Source organism: Poecilia formosa, unplaced genomic scaffold (assembly GCF_000485575.1).
Source record: "Poecilia formosa unplaced genomic scaffold, Poecilia_formosa-5.1.2 Scaffold320, whole genome shotgun sequence".
Lineage (NCBI taxonomy): Eukaryota > Metazoa > Chordata > Actinopteri > Cyprinodontiformes > Poeciliidae > Poecilia > Poecilia formosa.
The window spans coordinates 558,838-586,755 of NW_006800259.1; the positions used below are offsets into that span (position 1 = coordinate 558,838).

The 27,918-nt window shown below is 39.7% G+C and overlaps 3 protein-coding genes across 3 annotated transcripts in view; 1 reads left to right on the forward strand and 2 right to left on the reverse strand.

Annotated features, from left to right (window-relative positions):
- The window catches only part of hira (histone cell cycle regulator a), a 14,940-nt gene extending 10,923 nt beyond the window's left edge, over positions 1–4,017 (reverse strand). Inside the window, exons 1-7 of the mRNA XM_007573184.2 lie at positions 3,673–4,017; positions 1,755–1,817; positions 1,499–1,609; positions 770–860; positions 601–695; positions 433–528; positions 123–283 (exon numbers count right to left, since the gene is read on the reverse strand). Of these exons, the coding sequence (XP_007573246.1) occupies positions 123–283; positions 433–528; positions 601–695; positions 770–860; positions 1,499–1,609; positions 1,755–1,817; positions 3,673–3,709 (654 nt within the window). The 5' untranslated portion in view covers positions 3,710–4,017. The remainder of the gene's footprint in view (positions 1–122; positions 284–432; positions 529–600; positions 696–769; positions 861–1,498; positions 1,610–1,754; positions 1,818–3,672) is intronic.
- Positions 4,018–5,191: 1,174 nt separating this feature from the next.
- slc2a8 (solute carrier family 2 member 8) lies at positions 5,192–17,421 on the reverse strand. The gene is made up of 11 exons (XM_007573185.2): positions 17,331–17,421; positions 17,062–17,235; positions 14,540–14,702; positions 13,824–14,030; positions 13,081–13,180; positions 10,042–10,253; positions 9,789–9,938; positions 9,461–9,569; positions 8,061–8,195; positions 7,849–7,994; positions 5,192–7,059 (listed from the first exon to the last, which is right to left on the reverse strand). Exons 2-11 carry the CDS (start codon positions 17,154–17,156, stop codon positions 6,913–6,915), a joined length of 1,464 nt encoding a protein of 487 aa, XP_007573247.1. The 5' UTR covers positions 17,157–17,235; positions 17,331–17,421; the 3' UTR covers positions 5,192–6,912.
- Positions 17,422–18,007: 586 nt separating this feature from the next.
- Positions 18,008–27,690, forward strand: LOC103152650 (tetratricopeptide repeat protein 16). The gene is made up of 13 exons (XM_016661266.1): positions 18,008–18,171; positions 18,664–18,839; positions 19,027–19,117; positions 19,200–19,337; positions 19,755–19,858; positions 20,100–20,226; positions 22,254–22,468; positions 23,537–23,799; positions 25,125–25,269; positions 25,343–25,508; positions 25,571–25,707; positions 26,471–26,612; positions 27,227–27,690. The coding sequence occupies exons 1-13, from the start codon at positions 18,139–18,141 to the stop codon at positions 27,368–27,370; spliced, it is 1,881 nt and encodes a 626-aa protein (XP_016516752.1). The 5' UTR covers positions 18,008–18,138; the 3' UTR covers positions 27,371–27,690.
- The last annotated feature ends 228 nt before the right edge of the window (positions 27,691–27,918 follow it).

Sequence of the window (27,918 nt, forward strand, 5' to 3'; positions counted from 1 at the left end):
CAGCAGCTACAGCAGCTACAGCAGCAGCTACAGCAGCTACAGCAGCAGCTACAGCAGCTGCAGCAGCAGCTACAGCAGCTGCAGCAGCAGCTACAGCAGCTGCAGCAGCAGCAGCTCTTCACCTCATTGAAGGGTTTGGTGATGTTCGCCTCCATCTGCCAGTCCACCGTCCTCCACACCTTCAGGCTGTGGTCGTCGGCCTGCGAGGCGATGTACTTCCCCACCGGGTCCCAGGTCAAACCTTTCACCAGCCCTGTGTGGCCACGCAGGCAGGTCACCATCTCTGAGGAAACAGTGGACATTTATAAGGGATCGGAGTCAGATTTGTTCACTAAAGCGTGGAGTTGTTCTGCGATTCACTTGGATTCCTCCTGATTTATCGGTTCTTCCTGCAGTCAGAGTTTCAGTTTTCAGATTTGAGTTTTCTCCCACCTGGGAACTTGCGAGCGTTCCAGATGACGATGGTGTTGTCGACGCTGCAGGAAGCCAGCCACACGTCGTGAGGCGACCACGCCACGTCCATCACATCTGCAAACACAGCAGAACACTGAGCACCAGCAGCAGACGGATCCAACATGGCGGCCGGCGGCGGCGGCGTACCTCCGGTGTGGTTCCTCAGGATGGTCACACACCTCCACTGCTCCACGTTGGCCAGCTTGCTGCTGGAGCCGAACACCGTGCTCGGGCCGATCAGCCTGCACAGACAAACATGGAGTGTCAGACAGAACGGACCGTTTCTGAGAAACACGGCGGCGGTTTGTGGACGTACGCCGCTCTCTTCCACACCATCACCAGCTTGTCGTCTCCTCCTGAAGCCAGGTACAGCCCGTTGTTGGACCAGCGCACGCAGTTCACACAGGCTGCAGAGGAAACACACACACACACACACACACACACACACACACACACACACACACACACACACACACACTCTCCAGGTTTAAAATTCTCTAATAACAGAATAAAGTCACCAGATTTGTCGCTCGTTGCCTTTTCTGACTAAAAGTTGCCAAAGAGCCTGAAATGTTGCTGAATATAGCAACAAAGTTGCTAAGCTAGCAACAATGGTCTCCACACTTGGCCACGCCCCTAAGTGGCTCTTGGCTCCGCCCATTTTTGATTTTTTCAACATCTGTCGGAGGGCGGGGCTTTAGTTACACTTTAAATAACAAACTGAAAGTTTTAATATTTAGACATCCATTTAGTTTGATGCCTGAATTCAAACTGGATCAGTGAACTAATCAATATCATAACCAATATCTTCACGCTCCAGTTTGATCAGAGCATCTCTGATAAACACAGATGATGCAGCCTGGGTTATTTCTGTGGATCATTTCCATTCAGTCCCGTAAACAATGTGCAGCATATTTCAGTTCTGATTTTTACATAAACTCTGTTTTATGTGGTTATTTTTATGCTTCTGGTCTTTTCATTGAAGGACATCAGAACCTTTAAAGTTCGGTATAAACAAAAACAGAGCTGAGACTCGGTTGTTTACCTAAGTGATTGTCCATCTGACAGAGCATTTTGGGAATATTCTCATTCTTCTCGTCTTCCTCCCTGAGGACAGGCGCCATGTTCCAGATCATCACCTTCCCAGAATCCTCCCCTGCAAAACAAGCGTTGAAGTCAGTGATTTCCATCAGGAGTTTCCAAACGCATCATTCAACAACATTTACTTTGAAATTTTCATTTGAGCTGATTAAAATGACTGTAGTTATCAGAAATAACATTTCCACAGAATGGAGCCTCACCTTGTCCACCTGTTGCAAATTTCGTCCCATCTGGATGAATATCGACTGAAAAAATGGGTTTGCCTGAAAGACACAAACGCCTCCATGTTAACATTTGACTCAAATCATCTTTAATTCACAGTTAAAACCTGAAGCACAAACACAGGCAGCATCAGAAGAACGTCCCAGCAGTTTGTCTTAATGGAAATTTCCCAGTTATTGAGTGATTTTCCACAGGTTTGTCGGAGAACGGCGACGAGCTGAAACCGGTTCCTCCTCTGCTCTCCAAGCTGCTCACGCCCGCTGTGCAATCTAGGACTTTCTGAGAAAGAAATCTGCTCCTGGTGAACCTTCTGGGTCGACTCCGTCTCTGTCTCATGAGTCTTTATCTCAGCACTTCAGTTTGTTTTAATGCACATTTACTCAGCTGTAACCTGAAGAACCCTGTTAGTGTTTAGTTTTCTCTAATAACGCTAATAGTGGTTTTATCCATTCATGAGTCAGTTTAGGTGCTGGTAATATTCCAGGATGTTTAAGCTGGAGCTGCAGGGCAGTAAAGAGCCCTGGACTGTGCAGAGTGTTAAAAGTATTTAAATGACAGAACAGGTGGAACAGAGGAGCAGAGTAAATACAGGTTAGATGTAGAAACATGATGTTCCTGCATCTAGTCGTCACATTATTCTGTCTGCAATTATCCTGCATAAATTTGAAAGTTTTACATTCCATCAGTATTTTCAGGTGTTTCCAAACCAAAATGGATGTTTGAGTTCATGTCCAGCTGCTGAACATCTGGACCAGCACACAGGATGACGATGGAGTCAGATTAACCCTAAACACCTCGGCGTTTCTGACGACACGCGAGCAGAAATACTACATTTTTATGCTGCATAACTACAGCAAACCCAAAGGTTTGCTGTAGTTATGCAGGAGAAATCACACTGGAAAGTGATAGATCTAAAAAAATAATAACTTAAACTAAAGTTATGACACATCAGGAGCTTGAATGGTTATGAGATTCTTGTGGCTTGATAATTTGAAAACAATTTGTGAAAAGTATTTTGAACAGCAAAAAAAACAAAAACAAAAAAACAGTGCAGCAAAGAAGAACTTTTGCTGTATTTAAAACCCTGTGATGTTGGGAAGACATAACTTAACTCAATTTCAAACTACTGTGTGACCACCTGCAGCACCAACAACACAATCATAACCTTAAATACACTAACGAGAGGTACAATGTGTGCATTTATAATCCTTACTGACAGCAAAAACAACAGGACATGAATTCAGACATTAAGAGGGAAAAACTGTAGCACAACAGTTCAACTGTTTGGAGCGTCAACAGTTATGTGGAAAAATAACATCAGGTTTCTGCATCTTTTAAGCTGATGTAAATATCAGTTATGAGCTGCAGAGACTGATTATGTGATGTGGGATTGTGAAGCTGGAAACAGCCCTGCTTGGTGTTCAGTTTAACCCGATACCTGCAGCCGCAGCTCGGCGTTCAGGCCGTTCCCTTCAGCGGTTAACTTTCCAAAGTAACAGCAGCTGGAAGCTTCCTCCAGCTCACCCTGGAAACTGTCAGCAGTTTGAGAAAATGTCACTCGAAACGGGAAAGATATTTAACAAAATGTCCAGTTTGACATTTTAGCTGTGGACGTAGATCATTTTTCTGGGTCGTTTGGCGTCGGGGCATCCGAGCTAGTCGGGGGGCTAACCAGCTAGCTGTGTTAGCTAATTTAAATCTAATCAACAGAGAGAATATGAGTCCTGAAATAAAAACTATGGGATGTTTTTATCCCATATTCGGGAATATTTGAGAACAGGAAAGTGAGTTAATGAAAAACAAGTGAGGACCACCATCAGACCTCCTCAACTAGTTCCCCCCCTCCGACAACAAAAGCACAACTTGGTCCAACAGATTCCTGCACAAGCAGCTTACCGTTGTGGCTCACCCAGCTCGGCTTCAGCAGCTTCATCTTCACCGGGACTTTTTGATTTCTCTGTTATCGGTATAAAAAATGGGAAAAAGCCCCCCGATCGGTGAGTTCAGGCGGTGAACTAACGCCAACCGCCCTCCCTTTGTTTCAAACTCCGTCCGTCACTCCGCTGTTTCTGCGGTTGAACTCCATCTCTGTCCGCGGCGCGGCAAGCAGCATCCCCGGCTATCAGTGCCGAGCAGCGGGCAGGCTGACAGCCAGCAGCGCGCCGGAACATAAACCGGGTGACACCAGCAGGCGCTTCGGGACCGTTTCCGTTACATTTAACCGCGCACAGGAAGAAGCTCGTGCACCTACAATACTTTTAAATTAAAATTAAAACAAAATTTAAAAATAATAATCGTAATCATGCTTTTATTAGCTATGTTTTTAGGATGTTTTTAGGATGTTTATTCTTTTTTTATTATTGTTTAAAAAGTAAACAATAATAAATATAAAAATATAAAAAGGTGAGACTTTTATTTTGAAATATTCAAAACAGAGCAAGTGCGCAAACGCGGAAATTCGAACTATTGATTTTTAGGTACAACGTATCTTTTAATACAAATTTATTGTTAAACATTAGAATCGATGTTCTTATAAGATATACACGTATATTAAACACAATTTCTGCTTATTGTACGTTATTTGTTATACAATAAAATGAAAATAAATATATATTTTAAAATTTAGCTTTAATGTATTTGATTGCAAGAAGTACTTTTTCTGCACTGCAGTCAAGTTGTATTTTTTAATGTCATAAATATATAAGAGGTACAAAATATAATCCAAATAAAAGTATCAAACCTTTACCTACTTAATTACTTTTTAAACTATTTGTTAAGGATCCCACAGAAGCAATGGAATGAAATTAAAATTTTGTTATCTATTTTTGCCATTATGCTTGATTTTACTAAATATTTGTCCTACTTTAAAATCAACCTGTGATTATTATTAATTTTATGTTTTAAATTTCCAGGTAAATGGTACAAAATCAAATTAAAAATACAAATTTGAAGTGTTTGCTCATCAAAGTGAAGAAGTCCTCTTTAGGCTTCTTTGGAAAACTTTTTAAATAATTTGTCAGATCTGGATCTAATTGGAACCTTTCTGCTTGGATTGATGGGAAAATTACTGTTGTGAGTAAAACTAGTTGAATGGCATCTGAATGAGATTTTTGTTTTGAAAAGTTGAACTCAATTCTTCTGTTTAAATCATTGCAATTTATTACTAATTGCATGTGTTTTTGTTTTACTGGGTTTGATTTTATATTTATTTTTAAAATCACAAATTCAATTTTTGATGAGAAAATTAATAATTTCTGCAACACAAATTACAAAAAAATAGAATCACCAATTTTATTTTTTCAAAGATTCAACCAGGATCATTGTGAAGATATGAAACAAGTAATTTTGAACATCATGACTTTACAAAACAGACAATTTTTTTGTACCAAAGAAGAAGATGAATCAGCACAATGCATCCATTTCTAAAACATTTAATCTACAAAACCATAAGAATAAAAAACCGGTACAAACAGAACCATGTAGTTGTTACAGATAACTGATGTCAGCTTTTTGAGTAAAAATGCAGTTAGTGTAAACAGGAACTCCATCAGCTCATGATGCATTCACGTCCCACTATCTTTATAACATCGTATTCTTTCCTCTGCAAAATATTACAGCAACAAGACGTTATTCTTTTCCACTGAAATGACATCAAGCCAAGCAAAAACAGGAAGTGTTTTTAGGAAGTCCAGTTCCACTTCACTTTCTGAAGGATCATCAAAGACGACTCCAGATTAAAAAAATAAATAAAAATTCAGCAGATATTTCAAAAGAAGAGCAAAACACACAAACTTCCTTCTGTTAATTTGCAACTTACTTGATAATGGATTCATATAAGAATAAAGAAACCACAGCAAACCAAAGAATCAGAAAATGCTGAGTCTGGTTGCTACGGCGATTCAGCATTTTTATCAGACAGATAGAAATCAAACCTCAACACAGTAACTTATTAAGGACATTTTCTAACTGCAGCAGAACCTTGTGGAAGAGAAAATCTAAAGTTATTTTGTTTGCTGTGATTTATGTGTTAAATATGGTTAAAACGTCCCTTCAGTTGCAGCTGTGGAGAATAATTCAGAAAGGAAATACATACTGTTGATGAATTTGAGCATTTATGCACTTTGATGCACTAATTTTACATAGGATAAAACTACAACCATGAAAATAGCTTAACTAAAATAGTTTCTGAATATTTAAAAGGCTCAAAATCGATCATGACACTAACCTGAACATTTTGTGGTAAAATCAAATAAAAAAAACCTCCCAAACGTTCACTGTGAATATTTAAAAACTATGTATGACATCCAAATACCAACGCAGTCGGGTAAACCCAACACTCATTTAAACTTTAAATAGTGTTTTTAATGCAAATTAAGGAATATGTGGAGAGTTTTTACGTTTTTTGTACTGATCAGGGCTCATGTTTTTATATTTTTCCTGCATGAATTTTCCTAACACTGAGCTTAAATCAGCAAACTGAAAATCATAACAGAAATGTAGCAAAAAGCAGCATAAAAACTCAGAAAGGGAAAAGTTTTAGTTCACGTAAATGTTTTGTTGGAAGAGTTAAATAAAGATTTTATCAACTTAACAGCAAAAATCAGCTTTTTTATCTATTGTCAGATTAAACCCTTTTTTTTAAGTGATACAATATTGAAAACGCTGTGTGGAAACACACAGACAGAAACTTAAGAAACTTCACAGACATCTTTTTGCCGTAGTGAAGCTTTTGCGTTGCATCGCTGAAATCTGTAAAGAAGCGTTACAGCTGTGCTTCCTTCTCAGATGCCCTCTGTGGCCTGCAGGGGGCAGCGAAGAGCAACAGGCGCCTCACAGCTTTCTGATGTCAGATTATGTATTTTTCAGGAGCCAACACGTCTAACTTATCATCATCATCATCATCATCATCATCATCATCATCATCATCATCTCTCTTGGCAGTTTGGTTGCACCTCAATAATAAAATACAGTTCAGTTTTCACAAAACAGACAAGAATCACTTAAAATATTCACCTGTTTTCTGCCATAAAAGCAAATATAGAAAATGTTTGAGTTAGCTTCATGTTCTTGGAGGATATGTTCTGAATGCCCATTTTAAAGTCTGTTCAGGCTGCTGAGGTCCGATGAGGGATGATTTCATGGACCTGACGTCCCTCTGAAAATGGCTTCGATCTGCTCCAGCGTCTTGCCTTTGGTTTCTGGGACGAAGATGACGGTGAAGATGATGTTGAGGCCACACATGCAGGCGAAGAGCCAGAACGTCCCGGCGCTGGTTAAGAGGTTCTGGGAGGAGAAGCAGAAACAGATTAGAGCTACTGCAGGAAACAAAGAGGCTGTGAAAGAACTGCAGGAAATCAGTTCGTTCACATCAACACCTCTGAGATATTATTAAAATATTTAAACATAAATAAACAAATAAAACAAAACATAAAAAATAAATCATATAAAAAGCATAACAAATCAATAAAGAGTAAAGAAATAAAAATAATTTTAAAAATATTAAATGCATTAAAATTAGATTAAAAGGAATAAAAATAATTAAAAACACTAAATAAATAAAAGTAAATAAAAGTAAATATATCATGTGCGTAAAAAGAAATGAATAAAAGATAAAGATAATGTAACAATTAAAAAATATTAAATGCACAAAAATAAAAACAACAGACAAAAATATTTTAAAAACATTAAATACATAAAATAAAGTATAAAATATTAAAAGTATGAAAATAAATAAATGAAAACAAAACAAAATAAATAAATAAAATAAATAAAGACAAATAAAATAATTGAAAGCATAATAAATAAACAAAAGTAATGAAAAAACTGTAAAAGCTTGAAAAAATAAGCAGACAGTAAAAAATGCCTTAAAAGTACATAAAATAAAACAACAAAAATTTTAAGAATGCAAATACTAAAAAATAAATTAAAAAAATGCACAGAAAGTGAGAGAATCTGGTCTGAATCTACCAAACTAAGTTAACTAACTCTATTCCTAACATGTAGGAGGCCTTGATCTGTCCTGCTAAAAGGCGAAACTGAAGGAAACGGCAGGAAAATGATTGGTTGACCCACCATCATGTCCTGGAAGGTTTTGGTGACGACGAAGGCCATGCCCCAGTTACTGAGCACCACGGCGGCTCCAGCAAACCCCCTCACTCTGATGGGAATGACCTCCGACATGATCAGCCACGGGATGGGACCCCAGCCAATGGCAAAGCCTGAAAACGACACGCGTTACCAACTCCCTCCTTCAAACTCTCCTGCTGACATGAACCTGAACTCACCTGCGATGAAGACGGCCATGCTGGCCAGAGCCAGCCAGGTGAGGTCAGCGTGGGGCGCCGGCGCTCCGCTGGGAACTTTGGGCGTCAAGTAGAAGTAGACGCCAAACGCCGTGGTGCTGATCATCATGGCCACACCTGGATTCAGTCAGAACAAATCAAATTTAGTAGGGCTGTCAACGTTAGCACGTGCAGTTAGCCTGAACATTTAACACGTTAATGTTACATTAAAAAGGTTAATTAAACTCTGTTTTGACCTAAAGGTGTCTGTCCTGTGGTAACAGCAGCGCATTATGGGGAGCGACAAACGACAACGAAATATGAAAGGTTTCCATGACAACAGACGGCAACAAAGGTTGAAAATATTCAACTTTCTTGTGTGGCGTCGCTAACTGGTGCATGAACATCAACGCTACTTGGATGCACTGTAAAAACACAAAATATTACCAAATGTTTTTGGTCCAGTTTCTGGTGCAAATATCTTAAAACACTTAAAATATGACAAAACTAACTTATTAGTAACTTTTCTGAAAGAATAAGGAGCTTGTTTTAAATAAATAAATCCACTGACAGATTATTTGACTTGTAACTAAACTTTTTTCTCATAAGTGAATTAATCTGTTAATGAAACTAGAACTTCTTCCTCAATATTAAGAAATTCTTGACTCAAAACAAGCTCCTACTTCTTGCAAAAAAGTTACTGGTGAAATATTTGCACTAGAAACTTACCAAGAAAACAAGATTTTGTTTGAGGATGAGAACGAGCGACTGTCGCCTCATCACACCAGAGCAACAGGAAATGAATGGAGAGTTTCTAAATTAACGCCTAAAACAAATTTTTAAACCTTCCTGAACATAAAAACCTGAAAAGCTGAGAATCTTCAGACATGTTTGGCTGGAGACAATAATTTTGTTTTTTAGAAAAAGTGTAAACAGTGGCGGCTTTTAATATGGGCAGTTGCCCAGGGCAGCATCAGAAAGGGGCGTGCATCCAAGAACTAGAAAATAAAATCAATCTGATCTGTCAGTCGTTTCCTGAACTAATTACTGCTTGTATGCATGTGTGGTGGAGTAAGTTTCACTTAATTGCTGTTGAGTCCTGGGAGAAAACAAAGATCACATAATGTTTGCATTTTAATTGGTTGGAGTGCGGCAGGAGGAGGGACTTGCATATTCATATTTCAAGCTTACAAAGCTATTAATCGGATAATGATTAATCAGAATTAATCACAGCACTAGAGTCTGATTAATCCGATCAAATTTAAAAGATCTATAATCCTGGAAAAATCAGGAATAGGCCAGAAAATATCTGAAAAGTTTGGGAAAAGAAACAAGAAGAAACAAAACATGCATTGATGATCTGATGAAATAAAATGAAATAAAAGTGGTTCTGTTGAGAGAACCTGAGATGACGAGCAGAACCTTCCTGCCGGCCCGGTCCATGATCACCGCTGCAATCCCAGTGAAGATGACCTGAATCAGAGCGACGATCACCGAAGCCAACTCGCTCTCCTGAAAAACAGCAACAATCAGGAAGGGAAAGCGCCGCAGATCCAGTTTCCAAACTGAAATCTGCTTCTGGGGCGACTGTGGCTGTGTGGGTAGTAGTCGTCTTGTGATCGGAAGGTTGTAGGTTTGATTCCAGCTTCCTCCTGCCACGTGTCGGTGTGCCCTTGGGCAAGGCACTTAACCCCAAAATTGTGTATCGGTGTATAAATGTGTGTGTGTTACCTTGAAGTGCGCCTGTACGAATATGTCCTCAGCGTAGAACATGATGGCGTTGATCCCAGTCATCTGCTGAAACACCATCAGCAGGATGCTGATCAGCAGCGGCTTGAAGACGCCGGGGTCCTTCAGGTCGGACAGGTGGAACGTCGAACCCTGGGAGAAAACAGAATCCCAACGGACAAATCTGTCAGACAGAGAACATCTCGGATCGATCCTTTAAAGGAGGAAAAACTGTTTGGTTTTGTTGTAATTCCACCTGTTCGTCGCATCCGTCCTCGATCCGGGAGCACTCCCACTCGATGGGAGCGTCCGGCCCGCGCAGGAAGCGTAAGGCCTCCTCGGCTTCCCGCCTCTTCCCCTTCGACAGCAGGAAGCGCGGCGTCTCGGGCATGAAGCACATGGCGACCATCAGCAGCGACGGCGGCAGGGAGCAGCAGATCGCCAGCCAGCGCCAGTCCACGAACAAACCTGCAGGACGGGTTCAGACACACAGCTGAAGCCTGGGAGGCGTTTCAGAGGGAAAATAAAACCATAAACTGTCCCAGAGATTATAAACGATGATTATTACAGTAAATGATGATATTGTTGGTTTGAAACCATTTTTAAGTAAATAGAAACATATTCTAAAACTTTAAATTCTAATGAGCATTTAACTTTGGAACTGGAAAACATTGTAAATATCCAAAATAAATAAACAAAACAACAAAAAAAATGAATTATGAAGATTCTGTAAACAAAGTTGTCCATTAAAAAAACCTCAGCATAAGTTAGAGTTCCTCAGTATGACACAGGTTAGCTTAGGTCAGGTTAGCTTAGGTCAGGTTAGCTTAGGTCAGGTTAGCTTAAATCAGATTAGCTTAAATCAGATTATCTTAAGTCAGATTAGCTTAGGTTAGGTTAGCTTAGGTCAGATTAGCTTAGGTCAGGTTAGCTTAGCATACTCTAAATTGAAGAGTCATGCTGCAAAAACAAGACAAGAAAACCAACAGGGAAACAAAAGGAAACTTGTTTTGATCATAATGAATCACTGGATCTTTTACAGAAAGATTCCTGGTAGGAATCAGGAAATTTAATAATCTGAGATCATCAGATTGACTTTTTCTTAAGATCTAAAGTGAATAATAAGACCTTCTGAGGATAAACTCCCAGTTTAACAATCATTCTCTTTATAACGTAATGCAATATAAAGCATAATTACATGATGAAAACATTCGGTAAACAATAAGTGCTCAGAAAGGATGAATACATCCAAGACTAAAAGAAAATAAATGTATTTTATTTCAAAATGAACAAAGTGAAGCTTCCTTGTAATTAAATGCTGTGACATCAATAAATATATTTTAGTAAATGTATTTTAGGTGTTTTCTTTCCAGCTGCAGAGGACTGTTAGTGATCTGAGAATGCCCAGCTTTGTTCAAACTCCTTCAGAGGAACATTTAATCTTAACTGGTTGGTATTTAGCTGCATTGTTTACTTTTGGTCAGGAATGTAAGACAGCATCTTACGGTGAATGTGGACAGAAAAGAAAGAAGTAAATTCCTGGAAAAAAAAACAAGGACATTTCTGAGCTGGAAAAGTCGGAAAATTTGTTAGAAAAAAAAACATTCAGAGTTTTTTCTGGATCACTTATGAGTTTTTCCAGCAGATTTTCAACTTTTCAAACTCAGAAATTTCCTTATTTGTTCTGGAAAAATCCAGAGATTCTTTTTGTGGAAATTTACTGTTTTTGCTTCTGTCTAAAGACTCTAATAAACCATCGAAGGAATGTCTCCGGATAAAATAAGCGTGCTTTCATGAGACTGGTGCAAATAGGAGAAACTTTAGTGGGTCTGGTTGGGTCTGATTTTCTGTGCATGTCATCAGCAGCGGTTTTGCTGTTAATTCAGCATATCAAGCTAATGTGGTTATTTTAATCCAGTGTCAGCCTCCTGGAGAGGCTCAGATGAGACAATGAGTCGCTTTCATGAACTCATCCCACCACTTCCCCCCTTCACATGTTGGAAAGATTTAAGAGAAATTCCACTGAATCCGATTCAGAAAAAAGGTCAAGATACAAAATGACTTTTCTAGACATTGTTACCACATTAACCACAGATATGGACAGAAGTCGATCCAATCAACCGTTTTCCAGGTTTTCCAGGTTTTCCAGACCCAAATTCAAAATAATTTTTGTGTATTAAGTGTCGAGCCCTTCACATTCCACCACTGAGGAGGAAAGGCTGGAAAACGGTGTCGTGTCATTTTACATTCAATTTTGATGAACAGCATCAAAAAGCAATTTGGTGAAATCATGAATGAAATCTATGAAAAGTACAGAATGCAGCATTGTTTATTTAAAATAAACCAGGATTTTAGCTCCAGCCAAGCGACACACTGAGCAAACAGAAGTTAATGAACAGATGATGAACATGTTGTTCACTTCAACACGTTCTGAAAAACTTTAACCCAGCAGAAAACTCAGCTGCTTTACACCTAATTTACTAATGTACAAAAAACACTGGATTTTATCAATCACATTAGTGTTAACTTGTTTATGATGCAGAAGCAGAACCCATAAACAGACTTACTCTGAGTATCTCTGAAGACGTCTAAATTACCACTGAAGCAGATTTTTATACTGTTTATATTTTGTGTTAAGTTCAGTATTTGTCTTGACTACCATTTTACCTGGTAAAACATTGAACTGAAATATTACTTGGTTATCTGATATGCACTGTTTAACTTTTGCGTCGCCTAATTAGTGTGATAAAACTTTATTATCTGTGCAAAAAGCAGAATCCAGATCTTAACCATATTTACGTCAGACGTCTGGTTGTGAATAAGAGTGAAAACAATGAGGAACAGCAGCTCTGCCTTTGACTAACACCAAACAGAAGAAGCTCCCTGACATCAGGCAGCATCCATCACTTTATCTTTCTGAACTTGTTAGTTCTGTTAATAATCAACTTTTCTGCACAGCCAGGCCATCACGAGGCAGCCCACCTGACCGGACACTCCAGCTTTTATTTGGAGAACATGAGTGGCATGCAGCCGCCCAGATCAGAGGTTATGGCCGGCAGGTCAGGGCTGCAGCAGCTGGAGAGGATCTGAACTTATCAGAGGATCACCTGAGCTCCAGCTGCTCTCCTCTTCCTCCGAACGTTTCAATCAAAGCACCAAAGAAGCCTCAGATAAAACACTCACACTGCGATCGCCGTCAGGTTACAGAGGAGGAACGCTCTCATTGATCAGAGGAATCCTTTAATCATTCACAGGAGCCTGGAATCGCTTGTTACAGAAAGCAGCAGCGACGTACCTGCCAGGTAAACTCCCATGATCCCCAGGACCACCATGAGCTGAACGCAGGAGCCCAGCATCCCGCGGACTTTCTCATGAGCCGTCTCAGAAATATACAACTGAGGAGGAGGAGGGGAGAAAACCGTTAATTATAGTCACATTCACAAGCAATTCAAAAGTGATTCATGTTTCTTTCTAGTAAAAATAAGATATAATATAATAACACTCCAGCCATGAATCCCTGTAGAGTTTTTCTGTTGAACTTTATCTGTCTAACTTTGGACCATCTTTTTACTAATATAATAATAGTATACTACTATGTATAAATAAATAAACTATCACAGCTTTTTTTTCTCATTAAAACAACTTTTTTTTTTTTTTTACAATTTTACAACCTTCTTCCGGTAATATCATTTTACCAGAAGGTTATTTTACGAGTGTCAAACTGTGAAGTAAATACAGTTTAACACTCGTTTCCAGTTTGAGATCATGTCAGCTTCTTGTTTAAACATGTGGAGCCTAAAAGTTTGGAGCTTTCAAATACATCACATTTTCTGCATATAAAAAAAACACCAATGACATGACTTTATTGTCGTCATGATTTTATTCTCACAATTTAAAAGTTAATCTCTTAGTCTGGCCCTAATGCTGGATCATGCAGTGAATCGATTATTATCTGCTCTGTTCCAGATTTGCTCAGTTCAGATTGAATTTCCTGGTGTTCGGGTCTAAAACCAGCCCAAACCTCCAGGCGCTTCTTACCGGGACCACCAGAGACGTGATGCCACTGGCCAGGCCGGTCAGCACCCTGCCCACGTACAGCATCCACACGTTCTGAGCGGCGATGATGATGGTGAAGCCGAAGACGAAGGGCAGCGTGCAGGACATCAGCGTCAGCTTCCTGCCGATCCGCTGCACCATCCAGCCGCCCAGCAGGCCGCCCACCGCCGCGCCTATCGTTACGATGGACTGTAAAAACAAAGCGTGGAACCTCAGCGCTCTTCTGATTAACTCAATGCAATGCTTCACTTTAAACAGAACTTATTAATATTAATAAATGAATTTTTAGCTAAACTGTTTAGTTTATCTAAATCTTCGTCTTTGACTTTGCAAACCTTATGCTTAGGTTTGCAAAACTTTAGTAAGTTTTGCATTTTCACTTCTTTATGTACTTTGTTCTAAATGTAAAGATGTATAATTACGTCTCATCAGAGCTAATATCTGAAAACCTTTTCCTTGTTAATGAATGGATTTACATCTAATTAATGTAAATCTTCTTGTGATTTACATTAATTAAATCACAAGATTAATTGTGATTTAATTAATCACAATTAATTAAATCACACTGTTTTTGACTGTTGTCTGGTTGACTGTTTTTTGCTGTAATAAGTATTTTTTGGCAGCATGTGATGACATAAAGCTGCTGATGCAGCCAAACTCAGCCCTGCTTCCAGCCATGTGATGTTGCGTCATCGTACCCCAAACCAGGAGCCCTCAACTTCGCTGAGCCGCAGCCGAGGGTCGGAAATCCTGCTGAGCTCAGGGATGGCGGGGGAGCTGTATCCCAGCACGAACCCGAAACTCATGGGACCCAGAACGGCGGCGAACGAGGCCAGGTACAACTTCCTGTTCTTCACTTTGCTGCAGACAAAGCAAAAGAGGAAGCAGGTTAAATGAACTGTAAATGTCTGTGCAGTTTTATATGTTTATATTTGTTTTATTTTGGAGGAATTTTCAAACTTTGTGTAAGAAACACTTTGTTTCAAGTCTTACCATAGTTTCTCAACTGTGTTTTGGTCTGGACTTTGACTAGGCCACTGTGACATATGAAAATAAGGCAGTGGTGTCCTAACGTTTTCTTCAACAATAAGCTAGACAAGAAATCCTCTAAACAACAAAACAAGGTTGCCAGATTTGTGTCAATCACCTTAGATCCAAAACTTAAATCTAATTTTCCACTTTTTCTTTATTAAAAGAAGTTTTGCAAATGCTTTTTGGCTTGATTTGGTAAAAAACAGGAAAACATTGAGTATATTCACAGTATATTAACAGGAATTTGGGGAACTCTTCCTCTAGCAATGCCAACCTCTATTTAGCCAAACTTTAATAAATTAAATAAAAACTGATTTAGATGCAACAAAGTCTGCTTTTCAGTAAAAGTTACTGGACAGATGCGGTTTTGTTCAGTAGAAAACAAAACCACAATGACATTAAAGGCGAAATACTTTGTGCTGTAACCAACATTTTCCATTCTAGGGAGATTTAAATGAGTCAGAATCATCCTTAAAATGCTGCAGAGGGCCGCTGACCAGAGTCTGGACACGCCTGGGCCTGTTCCAGGTTATTGTCTTACAGGGACCTCAAACAGGTTTAACTCCAATTCTGACCAACTTCCACGGCCAACAGCATGATGCTGCAACTACCAGAAACAATCCAGACCAGAGTGTCCATCGTTCCGATCAACCCTGGCCACTGTCATCCATTAATTTCACATGTTTTCTAATTATGTATTAAAATAAATCCAAAAAGGAAGCTAACCACATGCGAAAGCATAACCCCCTGGCAAATATCCAATCAGAGCCAGGAGGAGGGTTTTAGCGCTGTCAATCACTCTTATGCTCACATCCCTGCACCCTTACTCTCTGCTACGCTACAACTGGTTCACCACAACATAGCCTGCCATGAATGCTAAGGTTAGTTAGCATAGCTAGTTAGCATAACTATAGATTAGCACATTGAGTAGTGTTGATTGACAGCACTAAGCCCCTCCTCCTGGCTCATAATAAACTGTCACAACATGGTGACAGTTCTAACAAAAATGGGGAAAAAATTGTTACATACTGCAGCTTTAAGGATCAAATTAGACAGTTTATCAACACTTTATACCTGTTAATGATCCATTTATTTAAGGAAAATATCTCAATTTGGTATAAATGAATTTACTAAAATGAACAAATCAATACAAAGTCCTCAGACTGATAGAAAGACGTTTGTGTTCTTGGTTTCTGGATAAAGTTGGAACATTGATTCAATGCTTTGGTGCCAAATGCTTCAGAGCTGACACACACACAGTCCTAGGCTGACACTGTGTCCATTTGTGTTCAACTTTCTGATTGAAGTTTCTAAAAAATAAAGATAAAAATAAGTTGAGCAGGTTCACCAGACTCAGAAACAATGGCTGAGTAACCAGAGTATGAACAGATTACAGATCAGGTAGTGGGGAGCAAGATGGAGGAAAACTGGTTAAAAACAAGATTTATAAGTGAAGAAAAACCTTTGGCTATAAACTGTTTATACCTAAAGGTTGTTGTTGTTGTTGTTGTTGTGTATCATGTCTTTGTGGACCATATTGAATAAAGCAATCAATATATTGCATTGGAGTGCAGGCAGGAAGCTGTAGCAGCCAATACAGTGATTTGGTTGGAGTGGATGTGATTGTAAATAGGAAACTATTTAACCAGTTGATAATTCTCAATTTTCTGAAATTTACAATTTTATATCCCTGTAAACAGAAAACCTTTGACTTTTGATTTGATGATCAGACGAAACAAGCAAGTCCAACTCATCATTTTGGGCTTTGGAAACGAGTTATTTTATCTCTACTAACCATAACTCTACTATTTTATTTAACAGAGAGCACACGGTTTAAGCTGAACGCAGCTGAATAATCTACTTTCTACGTGGTTATTTCATGTAAATTGTTGGGTGTTTCCCAGCCTTGGTTCTCGGGGGTAAAATGCTTTGCTTTAGGTGTTTCTCTTTTCTAACAAACCTGATTTAAAACCAGATTCTGCAGAACTAGTTGACCAGTTCATTGTACAACTCAAGCCTCAGATTGGTGTTTCTTAAAGCAGGGACACACCTGAAACATCCAGCTAAGTTTCCACCAAAGATGAGAGCTGAGAAACACTTTTTAGACTTTGTAAGTCCAGAAAACCCGATTGAAAAGGTCAGTTTGTCCTCTGATACTCTGGCTGCAAAAAGTGGTAATCAGGCTGACCTGAGATAAGCCTCCTGCTCGGACAGGAGTCCGGTAGGATCTTCATCTCCACCCTCCTCATCCAGCAGCCTCCGTCTCTCGGTCTGGATGTCCATGCTGACGGCAGCGATCCTTCCCCGGTGTTTACCTTCTGCTCTCGGTCGCCCTCAGCATGAATCCACCGGCCGGAAAAGGCTGTAGCGGAGAAACAACGGCAGCTGCTTTAATAAACCAACAAAAGAGAAAAATGAAAGCCGTGGAATAATAAATGAGCTCCCAGCGGTTGTTACCTGAACAATGAGACGATCCGGTTGATCTCAGCTTCCTCCACCGGCTGATAACTTGCTTTATTAACATCAGAGTCAGCTGATCACCTCCAGTGCCTGTTACACGACTTTCAAAATAAAAGTCTAAAACACAATCTATTACATGCTAGTACATATTATGACTTGGTTATAGTTGAGAGTTTAAATGTACACTTTTTAAAATATTTACCGGTGATTTGTTTTTACATTTAAGACCTAGCAGGATGTGTTATAAACCAGCTTATTACCGTATAAACATACTTAAATAATATCGATTACACGTTAACATATGGAACTAAGATAAAACCCAGGAAATTGCACAGCTAAAACTACTTTTAACACCACTTTTAAATATCCAGTAGATTTTTTTTATCTCTCTTATAACTCAGTAACTACATGTTTAGCTGGCAACATGATGCTAGCAGTGAAACAGAACAAAATAATAATTAGAAATGAACAACTGTTCACTTTTACACGACTATGTATTTGCATTTAAAGTTTTACCCTGTTACGTTACATAGCACAGGACTTTTAGCAGCGAAATGATAGTTCGTGGATTTAATTTGACACTTCCGGTTATTTAAAAACGTCACCGGAACAGAAAGGGACACAACTCTCGCTCCGCGTTGAAACTCTTTGTTAAGAAAATAAAAGCCCACATGGTGTTTCGAGTTGGTTTCCACGGAAACATTCAGGTTTAATGTTAAAGTTTAGAAACAGAAGCAGAAAAAACAAAGCAGATGCTACAGCAGTTGAGTAACTCCTCTTTGGTAAACGCGTTTTTACAAACAACATGGACACGCCTGAGCAGATAAATGATCAAACAGTAAGTAAATCATTAACAAACAACGTAAATAAAGATAAAATAGCTTTTTTCAGAGTTAGATAACTGCTAAGTTTCGTAACTCAATCAACCCCAATAATCAAATCAAGTCAGAGCGTTTTAATCTAATCATTCTGTTTTTTCTTGGTTTATTTCATTTTTGTTTTTAATTTCAATGTTGTTCAGTCATTTTTCAGTTGGTAGCTTTTTAAACTTTTATGCATTTATTTTAATTTCGTTTTAATCAATTTTATTTTAGATGATCATAAAACTAAATTAAATATAATAACAGTTTTATTTTTTCCATCCTAATTTTATTTATCTTAAATGAAAAGAGATTTTATAATAATATTTTAGTTGATTTGTTTTATTTTTGTCTAAGAGAAGCCTGGTTAGAAGATGAAACAAAGAGGTAGCTAATTAAATATAGGGAGAATGTTGATTTCTTGACTTTTTATGTGTTTGCTATCTTTTCTATCCTCTGCTGTCTATCAGCATGAAGACGGACAAGGTGTCTTCTCCACTGCTGTGTCAGAGGAGAATCTGGAAAGGGCCAGGAGAAGAAGCACCTACGTGGACTTCAGTGATCGGCTTGTGGCAGTCAGAGACCATCGCTATCGAAGACCAAAACTGGATCCGGACATAATCATTAAGAGCAAAGCTGCAGAGCAGTGAGGACAAACTCAATTACAAACACACTCTGCAGAAGAAAAAAATTAACCGCCAGAGAGTATCTACTGAAATTGATCCCTAAAAGATAATACAATTAAACCTGTGGATGATTTATACCAATAATATGTGCAACATTTGATCATAAAATCTGATGCTTTAGGCAATAATTAAAGCTTTTCATTTCAGCTTAATAAAAGGGAAAGAGGCAGTGGAGAAGTTCCAGTATGAGAAGGCTGTGCTCTGCTTCTCCAAAGCCATCTACCTGCAGCCTGAACAGGTGCTGCGAGCAGAAAACTCAAACAATGTTTGCTTTTTATTTGGTAACAAACTTTTAATATGTTTGAACTTTTCTGCTTCAGACTGAGCTGTATGTGAGCCTGGGAGAGGCTTATATTCAGCTGTGTGACTTCCAGTCAGCAGCCGACTCTTATAATCGAGCCAGTTTCCTGGACCCTGGAGCTTTCGACGCTCGTCTGTCCTTCATCTACTACATGCAGGTAAAACCTCCCGCGTTATTTATCTGAAACTATACGATATCTAAGACAAACTCAATGTAAATCTAAATATTTGTTGCTTAAATAGAAATAAACTGAATTTATGACTCATTTTTACTTTATTATTGTATTATTTTTATTTTTCTGCTGATCGGCTTTAATTTCAAAACTGAGGGAACAATTACTTTATTTTAATTTAAATAAAATCGATGGTTTCTGACAGCTGGCATCTTAAACGGATCAGTTCAGTTCAGTTCAGTTCTGACCTGAAGTCCTGCTGGTTCTGCTTATTTTGCTTTTTATTTGCTGTTTATTATTATTATTATTATTATTATTATTAATGTCATTTATGGGCTTAAAATCAGATGGTAATGAGTAATGTTCTGACTGAAGTCCTGGTTCTGGTTCTGTTGTGTTCAGGCTCAGTGTCTGTTCGACCGCGGTCTCTTCCTGGAGGCGCTGCACATGTTCGGGAAAGCTGCCGACCTGAAGCCGGAGGCCGCCGGCGCCTTCAGAATCAGAAGGTCAGCAGAACCTCCTCCTGGTTCTGGTTCAACACCTTACTCTCACTGTTCTGCAAATATGAACAATTCAATAAAAAGAGAATCTAAAAATAAAAACCATCATGGCAAACAGGAAGACATTTCATGATAGAAACCCATTTTGTTTTTCACTCCAGTCAGTTTAATTCTGGTTTTTACCCTCCAGGTTAGTTTCTGCGGCTGGTTTTGTGTTTTCAGTCTTGGGGGTCGTTTCTCGTTCCAGCCTGGCCTGCCTGACAGCGGCAGGGCAACACGGCGACTGTCTGAAGGAGCTGGACCGGGTCATCTCAGAGGGTCCGTCTGCCGAGCTCTACGTCTTCAGAGCCAGAGTTCACAAGGCCATGAACCAGGTGAGGCCGGAACCAGGTGAGACCGGAACCAGGTGAGACCGGAACCAGGTGAGACCAGGTGAGACCTGAACCAGGTGAGGCCGGAACCAGGTGAGGCCGGAACCAGGTGAGACCTGAACCAGGTGAGACCAGGTGAGGCTGGAACCAGGTGAGACCGGAACCAGGTGAGACCGGAACCAGGTGAGGCCGGAACCAGGTGAGACCGGAACCAGGTGAGACCGGAACCAGGTGAGGCCGGAACCAGGTGAGACCGGAACCAGGTGAGACCTGCACTGCAAAAACACTAAATCCTACCAAGTATTTCTGATCTGGGTTCTGGGGCAAATATCTTAGTACAATTTAAATAAGATGTAACTAACTTGTTACTAACAAGTAATTTTTCAGCAAGAAATAGGAGCTTGTTTTAAGTAAATAATTTTTTAATATTAATGAAAAAGTTCTAGTTCCACTATCAGATTATTTCACTAACAGCAAAACATGTTTTCCATGTTGAAGGTAAAATATATTAAGGAATTATTGACTTAAAACAAGCTCCTACATATTGCTAAAAAGTTACTTCTAAGTTAGTTTTAAATTATTTCTAGTGTGCTATGTATTAGCGACATAAACTTGACAAAAATACTTGGTAAGATTTTGTGTTTTTGCAGTGCAGGTCTCACCTGGTTCTGGTCTCACTTGGTTACACTGTAAAAACACAAAGTTTTACCAAGTAGTTTTGATCTAGTTTCTAGTGTAAATGTCTTAGTCCCACCTGCTTGGTCAGAAGCACTGCTGGATTTAAGCCCACAACCTTCTGACCTCAAAGTAACCAACCAGAAATGTGTCTTTCTCCAATAAGTTTGCAATAATTTTCACCAAATTGCAGTCATTTTTGGCCAGAAGCTGAGTGGCAGATATGAGCTCACCACAGTTTCCTACTTCCTGCTCAGTTTTTGATTTTGTTTCATGTGGATATAAAGTCGTGTTTTCCCGATGCTCAGTTCAGGTGTGATGAAACTGGTTCAACAGGTTAGGAGCTATAATTAGCAAATGAAACCAAATCATTAGTCACATGAATCTGGAGGCCAGCTTCATTTCTCCAACACTTTGAGTGGTTTTACTTCACAGAGAGAAACATAAAAACCTGTTGACATGTCAGTGACCATGGAAAATATCACACACTAACATTTATTTTACAACCGGGACGTCAGTGTGTGTTGACTTAGATTAAATAATTACATATCTTTAAGAAGTCAACATTTATAACATAATTAATTGCTACATACACACGTTCCAGTACGTTTCTGGTACACCCGCAAATCCGACGCACAAGCGGCTTCCGCTAACTAGCATCTGCTAACAGCCATGCTAATAGCGATGGAAAGCCGTTTTTCACAGCCCGCTAGGGGTTAATTTCTGCTTCAAAACGATCTGATGGGACGCTGGGAAACACTGTTGTTGTGTTCAAGTTGTGCTGAAAGGAGTTAGCCTGTCGGCGAAGCTATTCAAGGCTAAAACAGCATCACAGTGCTAAACATGCTGCAGCAGTTCAGACGGTACTGTCAGCGTCCACAGTCCACATTTCTAAAGAAGCTCCTGAAACACTGGAAAGCTGAATGGATGGAGTAACATTTTGCTCCAATCTGATGGTTGAGTAACCTAAATAACAGGTTAAAGATAATAAAATAAAATAAAAATGAAATAAAAATAATAAATATCTTTGTGTTTATTCAATAATTTAGCAGTAAAGGGAGTTTCTAATGTGAAATGTTGCTCATTTTATTGACATATAGTTGTCAATTAAAATTAGATTACTTAATTACAGACCCTGCATTTAATTTGATTTAAAAAAAAAATGTAAAGAAGTCCCATCACTTATTTATGTCTTTGTATTTTGCAGTTGAAGTTAAAAGCTGAATTTCTTGATAATGTTTCTCATGTTTTGTATGATTTTAAGAAAACTGGGTTTGATTTTAAACGTTTCTTTGTTTTTAATTCAGTGATGTGAATATTTTCAGCCCTAACTTCAGGACTCTGCCTTTCGTCAGACAGCCTGTTGTCTCCGAGACGTGCGGTCAGCGCTGGAGTTGGACCCGGAGTGCCGGGAGGCCAGAGCGATGCAGCAGCACCTGATGGAGGCCAGCGAGGACAACAGGCAGCAGGCGGTGATCAGGATGCTGTCAGGCCACCTGCAGGAGGCGCTCTGCCTGATCAACGTCGCCCTGGAGAGCAATCCGGAGAACGGACAGCTCTACCTGTTCAGGTGGGCTCATCTGGACCCAGAAGGTTTCTGTTGGTACATCGTTCACCCCAGTCCAGTTCGCTTTAATCCAATTCCAGTCCGTTTGCCTAGAAAGTCTGGTTTGTTTGGGGAGGCGAGAATGTGCAGTCAAACCAAAAAGCAAACTCTGGTCTGCCTACAAACGTGGGTTTCAGTAGGTCTGTTACAATAAGCAATATAGCATTTGATCACATGATAAATGGAAACAAACTCAATTTTCATTTGCATGATTTATCGTTTTTCTGTTATTTCGTCTTTTCTCATCCAAAAACTGGATGACAAAAGTCTTCAGTCTGCCGTTTTTTAAGGATAATTTTGTTTACAGAAACTTTTTAACTTATTTCATTTGTTATTTCTGTTGTTTTATCTATTGTTAATATTTAAAATGTCTTCCACTTTCAGTGGTAAATGTTCATTAGAATTTAAAGTTTATTGTCTTCTTGCATTTTTATGTCATTATCACTGCAATACTTGAAAATTGCCTCAAATCAACAATATTATCTTCTATCGCAATAAATTCTTGGATAATTCATTGTGCAGAAAAATTTGCTCTTGACAGGTTTGGGTCTGGGTTCGGTTGAAGTGAACTCTGGTTCAGTTTGAATGCAGGAAATGGATTACAGGGCAAGGCATTCTGGGTAAACACAACCAAAACAAATGAGTGCTAACAAGAGAAATGACTCGGCGTCTTTCACCAGAGACAGAACAGAAATCCTCCCACTGCTGAAGGAGGAAGTTGCTCTCAGTGTCTTCAGAGGTTTTTGTGCTGTTTCCTTCAGTGGTTCTTGGTACAGCGCCCCCACAGGTGAGGAGGGGAACAGGTTTTTCAAAGGGTTTGTTGGGTTTGACTCAGTGCAGTAAGAAAAAGAACCACAGCAGCTGGAGCTGGAACAAATGTTGCTGTTTTAATCTCCAGTTGAACCGAGTCTACTGGGTTTGACTGTCGACTCGGTTTACAGTCAAACCGAGTCGACATTGTGGCCTTAGTCACACAGACCAGGGTGTGAAAACATCTTTAGTCTGTGTTTGAATCAGTTTGTCTCCCTCCAGAGGGACTCTGTACCGACGTCTGAAGGAGTTTATCTCGGCCATCGAGGATCTGGTCCAGGCTGCTGAGCTCTGCGAGCCGAAGGAGGAGGAGAGGAAGGAGAGCAGCTCCGTCCTGAAGGAGGTGCAGCTCCAGCTGGCTCTCACCTTCAACGACTTTGCTGTCCAGTGCTTCAGCAGAGGCCTCTACGACGAGGCGCTCCTGCTTCTGAACAAGGCCATCAAGGAGGACAGGAACATGGGCGGCCTGTACCTGAACCGAGGAGGTGAGCTGGGACTGTCCAGCTGTTTGTTCTGCAATCGATCAGGACCTGATAAGACAGTCAGGTCTCCTGAAAACATCCCGTCCTGAAGCAGAGCGCTGTTAGCCTCTGAGCTAGTTGGCTGATTAGTGTCAAATCAGGCATCTCTTCTGATACCTAAATCATCTTTTGCACTTGATTTTATCCTTTTACTTCCTGTTCTTGCTGCCAAAACTTCAACACATTCAACAGGAACACGACTTACAGTCAGGAAATGACATCTTCCTCCTTCTGTTCTCCAGACTGAAATCTGAAAGAGTCAAAACATTCAATTCAGTTCAAATTATTTATATTAGTTTTAAAAGTTTCCTATCTAAGTAAACTCAGCAGCTTGCTTTGAGTGACTGACTTTTACTGCATTCACTCTTCCTGGACGTAGTGACAGTTAGCGTTGAGTCATTAACTTTACAGTAATCCCTCATTGTTAGCATGCGCGTAGCGACAGTGGAGAGGAAAAACTCCCCTTTAGCAGGAGGAGCCTGCAGCACAGATTGAGGTAAATGTTCCCACTGAGTCCTGAAGCTGTCAGAGCTGGTACCTGTCCAGGTGGGGCTGGCATGGCAGCAGGTCATGTGACCCTGAGACTCTCAGCCAACAGGAAAAACCTGAGAAACCAGATCAGAGCTGATCCGGTCTCACTGCCTCCACTCCAACGAGCAGAGTTACACTTCTAATAAATGACTTATTGGTTTAAAATGTAATTTGTTCAAATCTCATGATTTTTATTTTACTTAAATGTTTGATAGTATTTATTCCACAACTTAGTGTAACTCTGTATTTGTTGCACTGTTTCAATAATAATAATAATAACAATAATAATATTTTTAATCTAGTAGTGAAACTATTATTTTAGTTATCAGTTCATCTATCAATTATTCTGATCAGTTAATTGGATAAAAAATGAGCACATTCTGCACATTTTTCTTTTAAGTCTCCATTTATTCAATATTAGACATACACTAAAAAAATGCAAACAAACAAATTAATTTGTTTTTTTAAGAAAGAAAATAAATATTTTATTGCCTAAAATGTAAGTAGTGAACGTTTGATCATTTGCAGCAAAGCAGCCATCAAAGCAGCAGGAGTTTCTTAAAGGGACAGAGACCCAATTTGAAGGCGTTAATTACAAAATCCATTGTTTTAGTCATATTTGATATAAACAGCTTTTCAATAATTGTTTGTTTGTTTTCAATAAAGGGTTCTGCTGGGTTCTTTTGGGTTCTGATGAGTTCTGCTGGGCTCTGCTGGGCTCTGCTGGGTTTCTGTGACCCGGTCTGTGTTTTGGTCAGACTGTTTCTTCAGGCAGGCCGACTGGTGTTACGCTCTGCTGGACTACCAGCAGGCTGAGGAGATGCTGAGTCCCAACGAGCCGGCCCTGAGGCTCCGCCTGGCCGTCATTCACAGCACTCTGGGCTCCTTCTGCTTCCATGACTGGTCAGAACCAGAACACCAGTACTCCCACAAGAACTCCCTCACAGGTTCAGTGACTGTGTGTTTGCGTCTGCAGGTACTTCCAGGACGCAGCCGACATGTTTTCCCTGGCCATCATGTACAACCCGACCGCCAGTCCGTACTATGAGTACCGGTCGAAGGCGCTGCGCCGGATCCAGAACCTGAAGGGCGCCAGAGAGGACCTGATCCGCCTGCTGATCCTGGACCCCGACAACGAGGAGGTCCGCAGCTGATCCTCACATTTCACCCCGGAAACCTGATGACGGTTTGTCTGTTTGTGCAGATCCCCCCGATGATGATGAACCTGTTCCCCGGCAGCACCGCGGCCCAGGTTCTGTCCAGCACCAAGGGGCAGTTGCTCCGAGATGAGCTGACGGAAACCATCCGGGTCTGGGAGTCTTCTTCTGATCCAGAGAAGAGGTTAGCAGCACCGCCACCAACAGATGAAACCTCCAAGAGACTAACCAGTGGTTTAGGAATCAATTATTCTGATGATTTATCAATTATTTTGATGGCTAATTGCTTATTCTGACAATTGATTACACTGACGATTAATCAATTATTCTGGTGATTAATTGATTATTTTGACTAATTTGATTATCATGACGATTAATAGGATAAAAAATTAGCACGGTTTCAGTTTTCTTTAATATTAGAAATATATTAAAAGATGCAAATAATCAAATTCATTTTTAATAAAGTTAAACATATTTTTGCCTAAAATGCAACAACAAAGCATTTCTTCATTGAACGCTTCATCATTTGCAGCAATTGATGCATCTGCAGCTGAACCTTGCAACATGTCTTGTTACAAGTGAAATAATCTGCCAGATAATCTGAACTTGTACTTTTTAAAAATCAATATTCAGGATTTATTTTCTTGAAACAAGCTCCTATGTCTTGCTGAAGTCTCTTTTAAATGAATATTGTCTTATTTCAAGTGTACAAACTTATCTTGAAACTAAACCAGAAATACTGGATAAGATTTATTTGTTTGTGCAGTGAAATGTAAAATGTTTATATTTTCTGGCTACTTGTTGCTCTGAGTGTGTTTTTCTTTCAGCAAATTGCCTCTTTTGAGTTTTTAACCATTAATCAAATACAAAATTAGTTGACAACTATTTCAAGAATCGATTAATGGTTTCAGCCTTAGAGACAGGTGTGCCTGTTCGGTTTGTTTTAGCCTGGAGGAAAGTCTGAGCAGCCTGACTGTGAGCGGTGAGAGTCCAGAGGGCGAAGCGTTGAGCCTGTCTGAAGCTGCTCAGGAGCTCAGCCTGTGTGTGAGCAGGAAGGACCTGCAGAACGCAGCCAGGGCCCTCCTGCAGGTACGGGCACAAGTCAGGGCCACAAAACATGTTCGCTACATTTTTGGCACAAAATCCTTCTTAGATAATGAGATCTTAGTGTGGCCAGTTTTTTAAAATTTAAATCCACATTAGCTGCTGCTGGCCACGCCCCTCAGCTTAACATGTACAGTCCCATGTGATAATGGCTGCAAACAGATGTGCAATTATACAACTGCACATGTTTGAAAAGCAGAAGTGGAATCTCCTGCACAACCAATAAGAATGCAGCAAGTGGTTTCTGGATGGCAAGTCAGCAACAAAACACTTTTCCTGTCCAGCAGCCATTGTACACTCACCTATAAAACCAGCTGACCAAATGTGCTGGAGCTCCACTTGAGTTGCTAGGTAACGGCGCAGTGCTCACTGTGACTCAACAATAGGAACGTTTTTATGAAACAGCTCATTTTCCAGACAACAAAATTCATGATCTCATTGCCATAAAACGGCTCAGTATTTTAAAAAATGTTTGTACTGATTTTAGAAGCAGCTCAAACTCAAACTGAAGTACAAAAATATTCAGAATGTGAATCTTTCATGATTGGTTTCCTGTGACGCTGCTGACCGCTCTGTGTCGCTCTGTGTCCTGCGTTCAGGTGGAGGAGGCTGTGGAGTCGTTCATCCCCGTCTGTCCGGCTCTGCGCCAGAGCAGCACTAGCGCCTCAAAGTGTCCACCAACAGCAAGCGCGTCTACTCTTCCACTGCCAGCAAACCTGAGCCGCCTGGGGTCTGGAAAATAACACCAGCGTTCACATCCAGTCCTACTCTGTTGTTAGATTCTCTGTTTTAACATTTTTACTTCTTTAAAATCATTCAGTACTGTCACTAATCCAATTAAACGACTGTAGTATTTTCCATTTTAGATATATATTTGAAAGTCTAATCCTACAGAAATTACAAAAAGTGTTCATTGTATCAGCTTTTCTGAAGAGTCAGTCAGGGGCCACACAAAGTCATTCCAAGGGCCACAAATAGCCACCGGGCCGCACTTTGAACACCACTTCAGTAAATCTTCCTTGAAAGAAAATGTCACGTTTCTTATATTTGCAGGACATAAAAATTTGTGTCCACTTAGAAAAACTGATGTGATTCAGCATTTTTACTAAAAATAACAGAAAATTCAGACAAAACATTTCAAGTGTGAAAGGTGCTAATGTCTCTGATCGTTTAGTTTTTATTTTTACAAAATAACTGAGTTTGACACCAAACAGACACAAACAGCAAAAAAAAAAAAAGACAAAACAAAACAAAAAAGTCAAATTACGTGTAAAAAACCTCCAGCAATGAA